Here is a 15,821-nt window from a genome sequence, read left to right on the forward strand (position 1 = left end):
TAACCGAGGGGAGGCTTGCATATTGCAAATAATAAAACAAACAAACAATAAATCTCACTTTCAACTCAACCCCTCGGGTACTTTATACTTTCCCTGACCTTCCCCCAAAAAGTCAATGTCTCCATAGTTATGGTACTCTAGGGCTGCAAAGCTCGCGGACAACGAGGACAATATTGGGGGCCTTAGAACGTGCCAAGCTATGCGTTGCAGATGGGAGAGAAGCCAGTTCGCATTTGCACATTGAGGCCTAGTACATAGATGGAGTCGAAAATTCAAGTTCTCACAGATGGCTTTACACGGGATGTTGCAAAGTAAGAATGTATGCTCATGCAGATTGAAGGTCAGCGGCTTTGATTTTTTGCTCGCGGGCTGAAGAGGCCCGCGACTCGAACTGGCAGTATAAGGTTCTATTGTTTTTTGACCTTGAGAGACAGGGACCATGCCGAAAGGACTTCATTTGAAGGAGGGGTGCAATAACGTAAGAGAGGATAAGGCTGAAAATTCTGAAACTAGACTGAGTTCCACGTTAGTTCAGTGTATGAAAAATCGTTGGCACGAACACAGTGGGATTTACGGACTGCATTACGCAGAGACACAATGGAAATGGCAAACATAATGTAAGTAGCTCTTTAGACGCTTTTATACCGGAATGAAGAATGAATGAATGAATGAATGAATGAATGAATGAAGAGCAAGTAAAACGTTTGTGGGTTCGTCTTTCTACCGGGCGCATGGGCATGCATGTGCCCATTCGACACGCATGTAGACAGTCATTTCTCAGTGGTTCAACGCTAAAAAATCATTACATTGTGTGTTTACCTCGATTTATTTCGTTAGTTTTCGCATTGCTTTTAGAGCCGAACATACTCCATTGCACTATCCTCGCAAGCAAATAGTTTCAGCTCGGCTGTAATAAATAATATGAATTATAGTAATAAAGATCGGCTGGTGAGATTAATTTCAATTTTTATGTTTTCTAAACAGGTACATCCTACCATACTGCTACTGCCACCTATTCCAGACCCCGGCTGACTGATTTTTTAATCGCCAGCTGCAGCTTCTTGTAAACAACTGCACAACGTTGACCATTTTATGGGACGATCGCCAAGGGCCCATATGCCCTTACGCAGTACTATCGGCTAGAAGCAACATATCAACCTTTACGGTGGCTTAGTGCCTAGTTGATGGAACAGCCTTGCGGTTCACTGTGCGTCCAAAGTGCTTCTTTTAATGAAAACCAACACCCTGTGTACCATAAAGGAACAGCGCGTGACTCACGATAAACTTTAGAGGATTTGTGGATCGAGAGAAAAGAAAAAAAATTCCATTCCGATTTAATATGCCAATAGCTGAATATTCTCTAAACATTTAATGTCAAATAAATGTACTTTACTAAATGTACCGTATTGCTGTTTGATTTTAAAGTACAGTTTCATATTCTGAATTGCGGCGCGCTGTGTTGTGAGTTGACCTGTGTTGGTTTTCGGGTTCTGTGTGAAGTCGCGTAGAAGACGACTGGGCGCGTTTGCCTACACAGCACAGTAACGTCACTGAGAGAGGCGGGGAATATGAAGGTTTTGATAATGTCAGGCTCAGGAGCGGGGGATATGATTTAGTGGCGCAAAAGCAGGTCAGCCAGGGCGATGGGGCAAGTGATAGGATTATCACAAAATGGCAGCTCCCTGATGCCTGTTTTCGCGTGCATTTAATGGACGAAAACTCGGGTAAGGTCCATAGGAAATATTTCAAAAATCGAGCAACTTAGGCTTAAAAACACATGGCCGACCCGTAGGGACAATAACATTTTTTGACCGAACCATTCCTTTAAGCGCGCCTTTGGCGCGGGCGAGCGAACCTGCACATATGTGCAAGGATCGGAATGAAAACGAAGCAGGGGGGCTGGGCCTAAGGGCGTAGAAAGAGGACTGCTAAGTAGTCCTAGCACAGCAAGCCCGCCTCCAGCTGCCGATCTAAAGTAATCAGAACACACACACACAAGTCCGCTAAACGCGGCTGTCTATAGCAGGCATTCTAATTCCTTCATCCATACAAGCACAATGATACAATTCCAAGTGCCGAGGATTCCGTCTACAGTAAATTTAAAATAATGCTGAAAGCGATCAAATAAGAGCTATTGAATTAACAAATCATCAGCTGTCCTCACAAGGAGCAGCTTACCTCTCTCAATAAGGGAGTTGCCGTTAGAACGAAAGAATTGAAACGAAAATTATGAAACCTTAGTCGTAAGGATCCTTTACTGTATCAAAAACAATTGAAACAATATTAGACAAATGGGCGAAAGTCTCATAAAAAGAGATGCAGAAGAAATGCTCAGGGCTCTTAAGCTGGTGCAGACAAAACGCTCCTGGGACCTTATTAGTAAGGCATTTTCCAAAACCAATGCCCAAATAAACCAGATAGGGGAATCTGTATGGAAATAATATTCCTCTGAGATGCATGCTAGTGCAATTTCATCAGCGATGAGAGCTAGAGTATGGGAATATTCAAATTGGTCCTCACGTTTGATATGGAGGATATCCACAGGGTTAATGAAGGCTAGCTCTTCAAGCACTGCCGGGCCGGATGGGATTCCCACGGTGCTATTCATGGACTGGTCTAAGATTCTTTTTGAACTAGTCAATCATATTTTGCTGATTTAAAAAAAAGGCACCCGAGTCTTGGAAACATATTTTGGTCCCAATTTTCAAGAAAGGTAATAGTGGGCTCCCCTCAAACTATAGACCCATTGCGTTACGTGACTCCGCAAGCAAGATTTTCTCTGAAATAGTTTTACAGAATCTTAGAAAGTGGATGGAGAAGTACAGATTTGGGATCAAAACCATTCAGGTTTCTGGTGGGGTTTGGTCACCTCCTTAAACACCCACATTCTCGCCAGTATTCAACAACAATCAAGGAACCTGTAACAACCTATTAATGTGTCCTTTATAGACCGGTCACAGGCCTTTGATAGAGTCAGTAGGGCCATGTTATGGTATAAACTCTGATCTATAGTTTGCCTGTTGCCCATGTTAATATCCTGAGGATCTACACACGGATAAAGCTATTCCAGTCTGCCTGTATTCCAAAGGTGTCCGACAGAAGACTTCCCTTCCTATAGAGGTCTTTGGCGGGAGTGCATCTTGGCCCCCCCATTATTTAAATTGTTTTATTGCTGAATTAGGAACAGTGCTCGATATACGGGATACTTTTCCACCTAAGTTGGGACGTCTGCACATTCAGCATTTGGAGTATGCGGATGATGGCATACTGATGGACCAAACGTGTATATGCCTACAGCGAGCCTTAAATTCCGTTTCTAGATATATGTGTTATCTGGAGCTAGAAATAAATTAATCTAAAACAAACATTTTAATCGCCAACCCAAAAAGAGCTAGACAGTGGAATTTTACCTGTTATATTTAAATAGCACGCAGTTAGAGCAGGCAACGACTTGGAAATATCTTGGGAATATATGTGAACAACACAGTTCCCCTGTGGGCTTATTTAAAGAACTGCAGATGAAATGTTTGCCATATGTCACGCAGATGGAAAAATAGATAATATGGACACTTTTCAATGCTGCCTCTGATTAAGTTTTATGAAGGTAAAATTGTCCCTTGTCTGATGTATGGGGCAGAATCCAAACTGGCTAGAGTCCAATGGGATCATTGGCAGTTAAGATATGGAGATCTGTCTTAAATCTACTGAAAGGGGTACCAATTGTAACCATACCATATGGAATGGGTCTGAAATCATTGGAAGCCTATATGCAGTGGAAAAAGTTACATTTATATAATAAGTGCTGATGCCTTCTACAGGCTCTCTTTCTTCAAAACTTCAGGAGGGAACAATTAAGGAGACGTGACCTGTTTTCAAGAATTGGGTTGCAGGGATGCAGAATTTATTGTAAAACATTGATGTTTGTGAAAACGATTTGATGGAATTTCCTCTCAGAGTTAAAAGGAAGCCCCAGCAGATGGAATGGATCAAAACTAGAGATTCAATGATTAATTATAATGTGTTCCGATTCTCGCAGATAATTGAAAAAGGGCCCTGGCTTTGTATCAGAAGACCATAAGAAATTCCCTAATAGAAAGTGGATATATAACTTTTTGAGGTTAAGGTTTAAAATTCTCTTCAGTCGTGAAATTAGCAGAATTAGAACTAACTCTACTGATACCGTAAGTTCTTGTAGATATTGCGAAGGGTAGGTTGTACAAGAAAAGTTGCAACGTCTTTTTATGGCCTGCCCTTATTTACAACAAAAACACACAACACACTTTTCTATATTTATCCATACGCTTAAAAACAAGGATGCTTCAGAGATTTAGAAATGTACAATCAGTGGTAATGTGTATAGCAGCAGTGAATTTTATAGGTGAACATATTGAGGAAAACTAGTGATATTTTATATATTGTGATACTAGGTGTGTTTTATACATGGTCATTTTGATAACTGTACATGTTTTAAGACAATATGAAGGTGTAATGTTGTTAAAAGGTTTGCTTTGACAACCAAAACAAATAAATACTTAAATTAATTAAAAATCCGAATTACCTTGTTCAGGTTACATCACTGCCACATCTTGCTTTGCTGACATGCAATTATTACAATGAAAATAATCCGTTTGACTTACTTGCCCCGTGAAGCACTCTTTAGTTCTAAGAGCAAAATTCTGTCCATATCTCAGAATGTCCCCTTGAGGACTTCCATCAACACTGTTAAGAAGCCAAAGAAAGACACCAAGCTTAGAACTTTTCAGTGTGATGAGATTCAATTACTGGCTAACGATAAGAACAAAACACACATCCTCTCCATAATGCTCCTCCTCAGCACCTTAGTGAATAGCTCAAAATAGGAGTGGGTTAATTATTTTACCACAGCAGCCATTCGGCCATACTCACCTGAATACAGCACTAGGGGCATACTGTGATAAGGTTAGGTTGGCTGGAGTTTAAAGGCTGACGGGCCCCTGCACTAGCTGGTACGGTTTAAGTTGCTTGCTGAAATGGAACCTGCGTCCTGGCACATGGTTTGTCGGGGAACCAAAACTCCAAAGTTCCCAATGGAAAGTTTACTGGGTGGTTTGACAAACCTTGTTGGTTAGTGGCGCTGGTGGGTGGTTGGTAGTCAAATGTTATTAGTTACTTCCAGTGTATTTCTAATAAGGGAGCAAGACTCCTGACTTGTTGCCATCAGTGAAAGTTTTAATGTTGTTAGAGATATGATACAAACGACCTAGTACATATGCTAGGTATGGACGAGAAAGGGGAAAGCCAGCGCGTTTCGACCGTAGTTTTTATAGAGGCAAAGCAAATATTGGTGATCCTGTTTAGGATAGTAGCGCCTGATAATGATGTCCCAATTGTTGTGTGCAGCGGGCTGGATAGCCAAACTTAGTCCGAGCAATTGTAGACCCTGGTTCGGTGATCCGACATACTGTGATAAGCCAGCTGCCATGGCCAATGTAATAACTGAAAACACATTCCGTACATTGTGTTCAATGCATAGATTACATTGAATGAAAACATTTGTTTTCGTAAAACTAATTCTCTAACAGTGGTACCTTTCATAGATTCATATATTTTGAATACCCTATGATGTCAGATAAGGACAACACTTATTGAAATGACCATAGTAGTTATTATTGTCTGCATTGGACGGCAAGCTGTTACCTGAAACAATACCTCAGAAGCTATACAAGCCTTGCCCCGGTAAGAAGGGGCCTCATTACCCGGTAGGCGGTGAGCCATGGCGCTATTAGCGCCATGGCTCATGCCGGTAAAATACCGGCACCGCCTTGGCGGAAAGGGGATTTACCGCCCCATTCCAAGGTTGGAGGGGCGGTAAATCCCCTTTCCGCCATTGCCCTTCCCCATTCCCATTTCTGCCCCGTAGGGCTCTATGGGAATGGGGAAGGCGCTAATTACGGCACCGCAATTTTGCGGTGCCGTATTTAGCTCCGAGGTCCCTTAGCGGGTTGGATTTTAACGCCTGCAAAAAGCAGGAGTTAAATCCCCCAACCCGCAAAGGGACCTCGTAGTAAGGCGGTAGGGATTTACCGGTACCGGTATCTTACCGGTACCGGTAAATCCCCAACGCCATCCGTGTAATGAGGCCCCTTGATTCTCTGTAGCATGGGTCATGAGGCATATACAACACACTAGACCACACATCTGGATAGGCTGAATACTTTAATGTTGAGGAGTGTGTCTCCGTGTTGTCTTCTATGTTTACAACAATGTGCAATATTTGTATTGAATGTCTTTGATTTTCTAGGTTTTTTATATGAGGATTGATAAATAAAATGTTTTCATTTTTAAATATGTTGGTTTTGTAATAATACAGTTAACGTGAACAATCTTTCTAATTCTCACCCTGATAATTTTTCTTTGATACCCCATTCATGAAGGGAGCATGGATCGAGACTTGCTAAACAAAGAACTGTCATAACTCAAGGAGAAGCCATCTGGTTTTTGTTGATGAACATTATTTCAGGTTGCCTTTTGTTATTATTTTGACCCAGCCCTGTAAATACACCTAAAAAACCCTAATTGCACTATATTACGCCTGTTGTCGATCCTGCTTGGCTTTGGGACATGCAGCAAGACCTTGTGTTTTCAACCAAACTTACCTTTGGGACATATCTAGTTGATCAACGACGCTCCTCCTTCTAGTGCAAGACCTGAAGCTTTTTTTCACTCTCCACCTGCCTTGCCCTAGGGTCCCCAGAATATGGGCAGGATCCATGTCAGGCTGGGTACTTTTCAAGCTGCATGCAATAACAGGGAAAAGGTCACTCACCACCTGGGAGCCCACTAATGGCTCTCTTTCCGTCTCTAGCAGTGTGCAAGCCTCTCCTCTCCAACACTGCTGCTCTTCACAACTCCCACCAGGATCTGGGCTATAACCTCTAGAAGGCTAAACATGCTACTCCTTTCTCAATAATAAGTGGCACTTGCCAGCTTCTGAGTTACGGATCCCAGCAGGTCCTGTGCACCTCTCACTCTAAACCTCTCTAAGGGCGGGACTATTTGGATTAGCCACATCCCGTTGTCTTCTCCTACTGCTCTTGTTACTACCAGACCAACTCGCTGGACAGCAGTCATAGCTTCCACGCCACTGGCTTCATTCTGCTTTCATTTATATAGTGGATGGGGTTTTAAATGTATCAATGATGCCTCTCTGAGAGGCGTCAGAATTGCATCCATAACCTGGGGTTTGGGAATTGGCTTGTGTTCTTTAGGCCCACCTCCTCTCCATGTCTTTCAACTCTCCTCAGGAATGTTCTCATGTGTTGTGCATTCGGGGTCCCTTGAGCTGAAAAGTATGTTCTGCCATCTTTGAATCAGGTGGAGTTAAAGAAAAAACTGGTGTTTGTGAAGTGTACAGCTACCAGTGCCACATTTGCCTGGATTTCCTCTTCAGTAACGTCACAGGGCTATGTACATGACTTTCTGCAGTTTGGTCCTCTATGCTCACAAGCACCTGATTTTTCTTGCTCCACAATGGGGTCTCTGGAGTCTTGGTGTGCATGAGGGAGGGGGTCACCAGCTCTCCAGACGGGTTTGTTGTGTGACTACAAATGAAGCATACAGTTAGCTTCCCATACAGTGTCTCTCCAGATGTCTCTCGACGGTTTGATAGCCACATGCGTCTGTTCTTCCTGACTGGATTGCACTGAAGGGGCTTACTCCTTGCTTCCCACGTAACAAACCCTATGCTGGCTCAACGCAGGAGCTCTACCAGGTGGGTTGGACATGGGACGTGGGCTGAGTTGGGAGATTGGGAAGGATCTGGCAGCTCCAGCGTATACCACCACCAAAGGTCAGCTTGTGTACCAGGTTGCTTTCCCCCGACACCCAGACAACCCGAGTCAGCCTCCATGGCCCCCTAAGAGGTAACTTTGTCATGAGGGATAACGTGTGAATGCAAAGATCCTAGAATAGATATACAAAACCTTGTGACCATGGTGGTCAAATGAGTGCCAGGCTAACCTATAATTTATGGAAAAGCAGATTTACCAGGAACAGTATTCACCATATTTTTATTCTTTATAGGATTACAGGCTTTTGAATGTAGCATCTTTCTTTTTTTTTCCAAGGTTGTAACGCTATGAGCTGTTTCCATGTACTAGCCCATTTTTAGTGCTGGTTGTATCAGAGTTCATAATGTTTTAATGTAAGATCATTGTAATCATGGAACCTCTGTTTGGGTCATTTTGACACTTCTGTTGGTTGTGAATTGCTAAGTACACTCTCGGTGGAGCTAAATTATTTCATAAAACAGACAACCTGTTTTCTTGCCTGCATATAATCTGTGTATATTGAAGACAAGCAGTTAACTAGGCACACAGTCAGATCTAGTAACAATTGATACTCTCCTTAATAGTACAAATATTTTGATAGAAAGCGTAAAATAATTTCAACATCCATCTGATCAATAAGGAACATCAACATCCACCTGATCAATAAGGGGGAAAATAAAACTCAGGAATAAGGGAAGGTGAAAAAAGAGAAAGGCACAAGGGCTGGGGAGGCTGTAAGATAAAGTTTCTATCCCAGTTCTAGCTCTGCAGAAAATATGTATTTTGACATCTGAGAATTCAAATAACGTTGCAGAATCTATGTACAGAATCAGGTGAAACAAAAACATTTGGGAGCCAGCTTAAGGAGTCTCAAATACAATCAGAATACCCAGGATAATAAAATGCTAGAGCTCAGGGAAACAGACAATAGCAGAAATATGTATCTTTATTAAATCTATCTTGCAAATGGAACAAATTCACAGATAACCATAGAAACTAAGCTAAACGTTGATCTAGTAGTCGCAGGAAGCGGCCACAACCCCTGTTGCTATATACATGTTTACATGTGTATTACATGTGTATGTATTTGTGATCTGAAACAGTCGTGTATTCTGTTACCTTCGTCTTGTAGGTGAGCGTCATAGTGTATTCCTGGGGGACCAGGACACCTTATTCCCAACGCATAGCATTCACGTCTTCTGCTTCCATTGCCTTTCGGCTGTTGGCCCCTACCGTCTGGGCTTCGGCGGTCTCAGCGCACTTTATGGACCAGCCGGTTCACCCTACTGGGTCACGCCACCATCTTCAGCTCTGCTTCTTCTTCTGTGTGGGTCGGCTTCTTGCCTTCTCTCTGCTTCGTTTGTACGGACTGCTCCAGACGCAGTCCCGGTCGTGGTTCTTCCAGCTTCTTGGATTCACTCTGCGTCTCCACTTTTGAAGCTCCTGGACATCCTGAACTTCCTGCGTTAGTCCTTCTTTCCTTTTATCTACGGGTTCCTTCCCAATATGAACACATAGTTTTTCTCTATTTTTTTTTAGCACTCTTCACTCCTCACCACAAATTCCTCATCTCAGTATGGTTGGCTGCCAACCACTGAGTACTCTTCATTTCTATTACTATCTTTGTCTTTTCAGTACTTTTGACATTTATGTGGGTGTGTTGTGTAACATCACAGTAATAAGCAGAGACTTTTTGAATTGTGAAATTGGAACGTCTGGGTGATTTTTGGATTTCCCTCAGGAGGGCATTAGGGAGTTCCCTAAAGGAAAGGGAGTTCTTGTCCCCAAGAGGGTAGTCTCTCCGTGTGAGGTCCTGCTTTCCGCCACCCATAGGGGTAAATATTGCATAGCGGGCTCACCCCCCTAGCCTCACAAGGAGAGGCTCCCCTTCTGGAGAGAAGTGACTGAATCCCTCGATTCCTCACAACATCCAAGTTATTTGTTGTTGGATTACTTGATTTCGGCGTTGAGTCATAACAGTGTTTCACAGCAAATACAAAACATTACGAATATTTCAAACAAAATATTTAATTCATAATGGAGTTAAATAAGATTAGGTACGATGACCCAAGAGCCCAGTTTAATCCCATTGGAGGCTCAATTCGTAACTAGGGCTTCTCGACATAAATTAGAGGAAGAGGTCTATAAGATTAGCACACTGGTTAATGTAAGGGTCTGGGCCAGAAGGGATCACCCAATAACCTTTTCCCCAATGGGACAGCATTTGCTCCTGAAAGCACAGGCCACTGTGGCATGTTTCCCAGAGGATGGGCACTAAGTTCTATTGCAGTGTTTTCTGGGCAAAAGCATCTCCTGTCAAAATTCAGTATATCCCTAGGCAAACCTGGGTCCTTGAAGTCAAAGATTTTTCCCCCCTGTTGGCAAATCCTAGTGCAACTTACAATTTTCTCCCGGGATATAAATAGACATCCCCTTACTACCCGAATCCAACGTGTGCATTTATTTAGAAGTGCTACCCTATGCTCGTCATGGTTTGGGGACAGTTTGGGGACCTTATGTAAGTATATTGACACCCGCCCGGCCCGAGCTACTATTGGCTTACACAATTTGGTGATGGGGTAACTGGGGGATGACCCATCCAACTTGCTACATTGTCAAATCTCGCTTTTGCCTTGGAGGCGCCGCCTGCTTTCAGAGTAGAGATCTTCATCAAATGGAGGGAGGGGTATATATTGCGTGCTCTCTTAAGAATCACAGCCACTTAGATCCACTATGGATAGTTGCCCTTTGTCACCTGGGGCCCTTATGGTGTTAGTAGTTACATTGTTTCTGCTAATAAACCCTCTCCCCCCCCATGGTTGATTCTGGTGTTGATGGGGCTAGTTACAGGCGGGAGTAATCCTACTTCCTCTGATGTATTTGGGACCCTTTAACCACCCTTTAGGTTGGCCGCAGACCCCCAGCCCCCTTGTCCACTGCCTTCCTGACTACTTCAAACAAGGATAGAACAAGATTATTTAAGACAAAGAGTTCAGATAAAACAATGCTACATTGACTCTTTTTAGTCACTAGGCCACCAGTCTGTTCAAAGGTGTGCTTTGTCGCTTATTCGCATGGGGGTGATGGACTGAATATTCTAATGTCTGGCACAACATCACTGGTTACCCCAGGTGACGTGGCCAACATCCACTTAGCACGTTTCCCCTATTTTTAGTCTGGCAAATTTCATCACCCATCAGTGCCCCCTTATAAGGGTCCTGTGGGCCGGGGATTTGCTTCATAAGAACCAAAAGTTCCTTGGTTCTGACTGTCTTAAGTGAGTTTATGCATCCCCTTTTTTGTGCAGTAGTCCTAGTAATAACAGAAGATTGGTGATGCTCCAACGCAGACTGAATGGTAGGTATTACGCCAGACTCATCACGAGTTTGGCTGTAACCCTTAAATCCGGCGGTAGCGCTATTACCGCCGGATTTAAGGGTCCGCCAAATCAGGGCTTCGGCGGATTTCTCCCCAGCTCTGAGCTGGGGGGAAATCCGCCAAAAATGTGCGCTATTACCGCCGGAAATTCCCCATTGAGCCCAATGGGGAATGGGGAATTCCTGAATGGGCTCAGTGGGAAATGGTCAATACCCGTTCCGCCAAACCCGTGATCCCGCGCTATTAGCGCCGGGGGGGTTGGCGGTAGGACTATTAATACCGGCGCTAACAGCGCCGGCGTTACCGCCCAACTCGTGATGAGGCCCTAGGAGTGGAAATGTCAGTATCAAGAACAACCGCTTTCCCTGTGACCACCGGTCCAAGAATATTGAAAGGCGGCGGCGGGCTGCTAGGATGTCCCTCAGAGTTGGTCCGCAGAAATCTTTGTCCACTCATCAATAGGCCAGTGCCCCATGTGGCATGCAGAGTCCATGCCTTCGTCGAATGAGAGTGTGGGCTTATCGACTGACAGAATACTTGGTGTTTTGACCAAGTATCCCACACCCTTAAGGGATCAAGCGGACAGGAGCCTTGAATGACCTGAAGCACTGTTGAATCTCTCTTATAAGCGAGTGGGCTTCCTCCAAAGACCTTGCAGGATTATTGAAGTTGGTCTCAGTGACACAGGTTGAGGTAATTGCAGTCAGTAATGGCATTTTCCTTTTTACAAACAATATTTTCCTTTTGTATATGGGTATGGTTGGCGGTGCAGGTGTAGGAGTGCATATTGCAGGAGAGACTGAAGTTGACATAGTGAAAAGCACACCGAAATTAGAAGAGAGCTCTTTTTAAATGTACTTAGGTTTGTCTGTGATGACTGTAGTGTCTGTAATAACCGCCAGTATAAATATCACATCCACCCCCCCCCAACGAACTTGGGTCTTCAGAGTCGTCTAACGCTTCAGCTGGTGTCAGTGTCGGGAGATGTAATCAAGCAAGGACTGTGCCTTCCTATTTGCAGCTTGGGAGACCTTCAGCAGCAGTTGTGTATTCCTGGCAGACAGGGTGTTTGTAGATTCATACTGATCGTGAACATGCATCTGGCACTAACACCCATGCCCTTTCCCCTCGCGGGTGGGTTGATGATGTTTCAAAAGGTCCTTGAGGTGGGGGGCCCACAGATATGGCAGCAGCTGAGGGCTTAAAGTGTCTAGCTACAGAGGTGTACACAGGGTAGTGCCTGAGTGGTCAAGGCCTACTCAAAATCTGTAAATGCCCTCTCAGTAGCGCAGTGTTGACATTTACAGATGTCAATGTCACTGCGGTGGGCCCAACTACATTAGCTTCATGCTCCACTTGCCGCCGGTAAATCCACACTGACACATTCGCTGAACATTCATCCATATTCCACAAACCTAGAATTATACATGACACCGAACCAGACAGTCATGCATCAACATCATCCATTTAAGGATTTAAAAATTTCCAACTGCAAGATTTTAGAAATATGCATAGATTCACCATTTAACATCAATATGGCAAATCAGCAGTTCAGAAGAGACATTTTACTCATTGGGGTAATGAAACATATAAATATTTGTACCTTGTGATGACGAAAGTGTTTCTGGCGCAAGGGTTCAGATTTCTGTTGGCGCTCATTCCACAATGGGATCCTAAGCAATGGCTTGTGTAGGCTGTGCTGTCATCGGGGGTTAGTGCCAGGCTTACACTGTCACACACTGGAGAGGGGTTGTCTAAAGAGACCTCCTGGACATCAGGGTTCACAAGCATAACAGCATCCCCAAAATGAAGAAATCCATCAGTAGGCGCTGACAAATGTGACTGCAATACAAATAGAGTTTGCAGGTTAGAGTGGCTTCTGGAAAAAGAACATTGAATTACAGAAACAGAGTTCATACGTTAGCAGGGTTTGAAAATGCAGGGAGGTGGGAGCGATTTAGTTCCTGCTTCTAACTTAAAAGAGCCTGGTTAGTTTGAAACCAATAGCTACCAGGAGCTACTTTTGGCTCTGAAGCCAACTGGTGCCTTGCAAACACACAAACACACGTGACATTAACTGAGTATTTGAGAATATTAATGAGGAATTAGGACACATTTAGTACACAATGGGCCTCATTACGAGTATGGAGGTAGCCATGTCGCTTTTAGCGGCATGGCTACCCCCATACCAGGTACCGGGTCCGGGTTCCTGGAATGGGGAAATGCCGGGCCATTCTGACCTTGGAGGGCCCAGTAATTCCCTTTCCCGGGACCCGGACCATACCCATTCCCATTTGAGCCCCCAGAGGGCTCAATGGGAATGGGGAGGATGCTAACAACTGGCCCGTTAATAACGAGCCCGTTGTTAGCATCCTGGTCTGCTAGCGTGTGGTTTTACCAGAGATCCTTAGAGGGATCCTCGAGCAGACTTCATAATGAGGTGGAAGAGGGTTAACGGTGCCGGCAGCTCTACCGGCGCCGTTAACCCTCTACCGCATAGGTCGTAATGAGGCCCATTGAATCATATATAAAGGACAAAATGTTAAAGTGCGTTTCTCATGTGGAAGTTAGATTCACGCTGCACATGATACTTGCTCCTGATTCCCCAGGGGAAGATCCGGCCTAGTGGGTGATGCCTGACACCCAGGAGCTGGATTTAGCTCCTGCTCATTGAATCTTAATTTCGAACCCTATGTTAGGTTGTCAAAGATGGCATACAATCAAGAATGGGTAGCTATGTGATAGTCAGGCAAATAAAAATGCATGTTTTTACTTACGTGAACTTGAGAAATGAATGGGCCATCTTAATCATAAACTAACCGGCTCAGTTTAAGGGGGCTTGGCAGCAGTGTTAATGATGCGCTGGCCAGACTCCTAGAGAATTTTACTTAAACAGTAGACTCGGTAAAATATTTTTAAAATTCAATAAAGGATAATGAACAGAACACATTTGTCAGCAAGTTTAGGACAATTCATCGTAAGTACCTTAGGATTTGACAGACCAGTGTTGTGAAACAAAAGACATTACCAGGGGTTAAGAAATGCTCACTTTTTGACAGTAATGACAGTTCGGGCTTACGAAAGAAAAGCGTACCCGCGGGAAGAAATGTAACCGTAGCCAAACACACTTAGCACTTTGAATAAAACCCAAGGCAAAGGGGATAAAAATCATAGGCAATACTTTTGGCAAGGCACTAGATCAGAGTACGTGTTCAAAAAAGCAGATAAAGTCAATAGGCCTGCGCCAGTGTCAAATGGAGCAGGGCTCTGTTGTCGAGGATCACACGTTTAGAACAGTCCGAGATTAGCAATGCCAGGAGTACTTGGATATTGTCAAAGGGAGGCAAAAGTTATAAGAGGGAAGGAAGAAAGGACAAGCCTTCGGTAAGAAAAAGGGTTCACCCCGATTTCTCAAGGTCGGACATAGAGAACGACCAAATGTGCACAGTACCTTATTCGTATGAAGAAAGCTGGTGCCACGGCAGTTGTTCGTGGTAGTTCTGCAGACTCATGGTTCCTGGAGCTTCAGTCGTGGGTACAAGAAGGAGGATCTGCACTACCCAGGATGAGATACGTCTGGAGCGATCTGCACTACGCAGGGATGAGGCCAGCAGCAGCAAAAGCAACAGTGAATAAAAGGTGCGCTCCTTTAAAACAAGGGAGGGCTCTTCTGAAGGCTATCCGGACCACTACAGCTTCGTGCAACGATTTCGACCCAGGAGAGGATTTTCTGACTGTAGAAAGGTGAGCTGGTTGATCCAACCAGGATCAAGGGAAGAAGACTCCAGACTGGATCTTCTCTGTCGTTTGAAGGGTAGATAGCTTAGGAATGCAGCAGGGTTTCACCAGGAATCGGGAGTTGCAGCAGCCGTCTTCTTCTCCGCTTCTCTTCGGTTCTTGTAGTTCCAGTGGCGACTCTGACTTCCAGCCCAAGAGTCCTGCCTTTTATGCGAAAATCCCCCATTCACACAGCCTGGCTGTCAATCACACAGCAGGGGGATTGTCCAGCCGGACAACCCCTCCAGCCAATGGACACAAAGTGCGACTTGGCCCCTGTGCAGGTGGTTACTAAACCCCTTCCTCACATCCAGCCCACCTAGACACCCAGACGCCAAAGGTCAGCGAAGAAAGAAGGCAAACCTGGTTTGCCGCGCAAAGTAAAACTCAAGAAGGATACTAACAAAAAGAAATGGCGACTAAACTTGACCGCAGCCAAAAGAAAGAGTATTTGGTCAAGCGGGTTTATGTTCGAGGCTAAGATAATAGCCTAAAACAGTACCACGTTTATATAGTATAATCGCGGTAGAAAAGATAGGGTAGATACCACTGCCACCAGCCAAGTCTTAGTGTTAAGGGAGCAAAACAAGGCTCCAGGAGGTACAGACAAAAAGGGGTTAGAGTTATCCCTTTCCAATACTCCATGTAAGATGGGGTTACTGGGACTGTAGGTTAAATGACTACATAAAGTAAATGGCAACTTTACCTGTTTCTGGGGGACAGTTGTCAGTCCCAGAAAAATTGAGTCAGTGGGAAGTCTCAAAGACAACCCTTTGTCACTGCACTGAAGGTGCTGTGTAACACACACAAGAAGTTGGGCTCATGGAGTGGTGAGGCTCCAGAGCCCAAGATCACACA

General features: G+C 44.3%; 1 protein-coding gene across 1 annotated transcript in view; it reads right to left on the reverse strand.

The window, feature by feature from the left end:
* The window catches only part of CFAP161 (cilia and flagella associated protein 161), a 162,336-nt gene that overhangs the window by 84,933 nt on the left and 61,582 nt on the right, over positions 1-15,821 (reverse strand). Inside the window, exons 4-5 of the mRNA XM_069624165.1 lie at positions 12,790-13,028; positions 4,638-4,719 (exon numbers count right to left, since the gene is read on the reverse strand). Of these exons, the coding sequence (XP_069480266.1) occupies positions 4,638-4,719; positions 12,790-13,028 (321 nt within the window). The remainder of the gene's footprint in view (positions 1-4,637; positions 4,720-12,789; positions 13,029-15,821) is intronic.

Source organism: Ambystoma mexicanum, chromosome 11 (genome assembly GCF_040938575.1).
Source record: "Ambystoma mexicanum isolate Mex_15411 chromosome 11, UKY_AmexF1_1, whole genome shotgun sequence".
NCBI lineage: Eukaryota > Metazoa > Chordata > Amphibia > Caudata > Ambystomatidae > Ambystoma > Ambystoma mexicanum.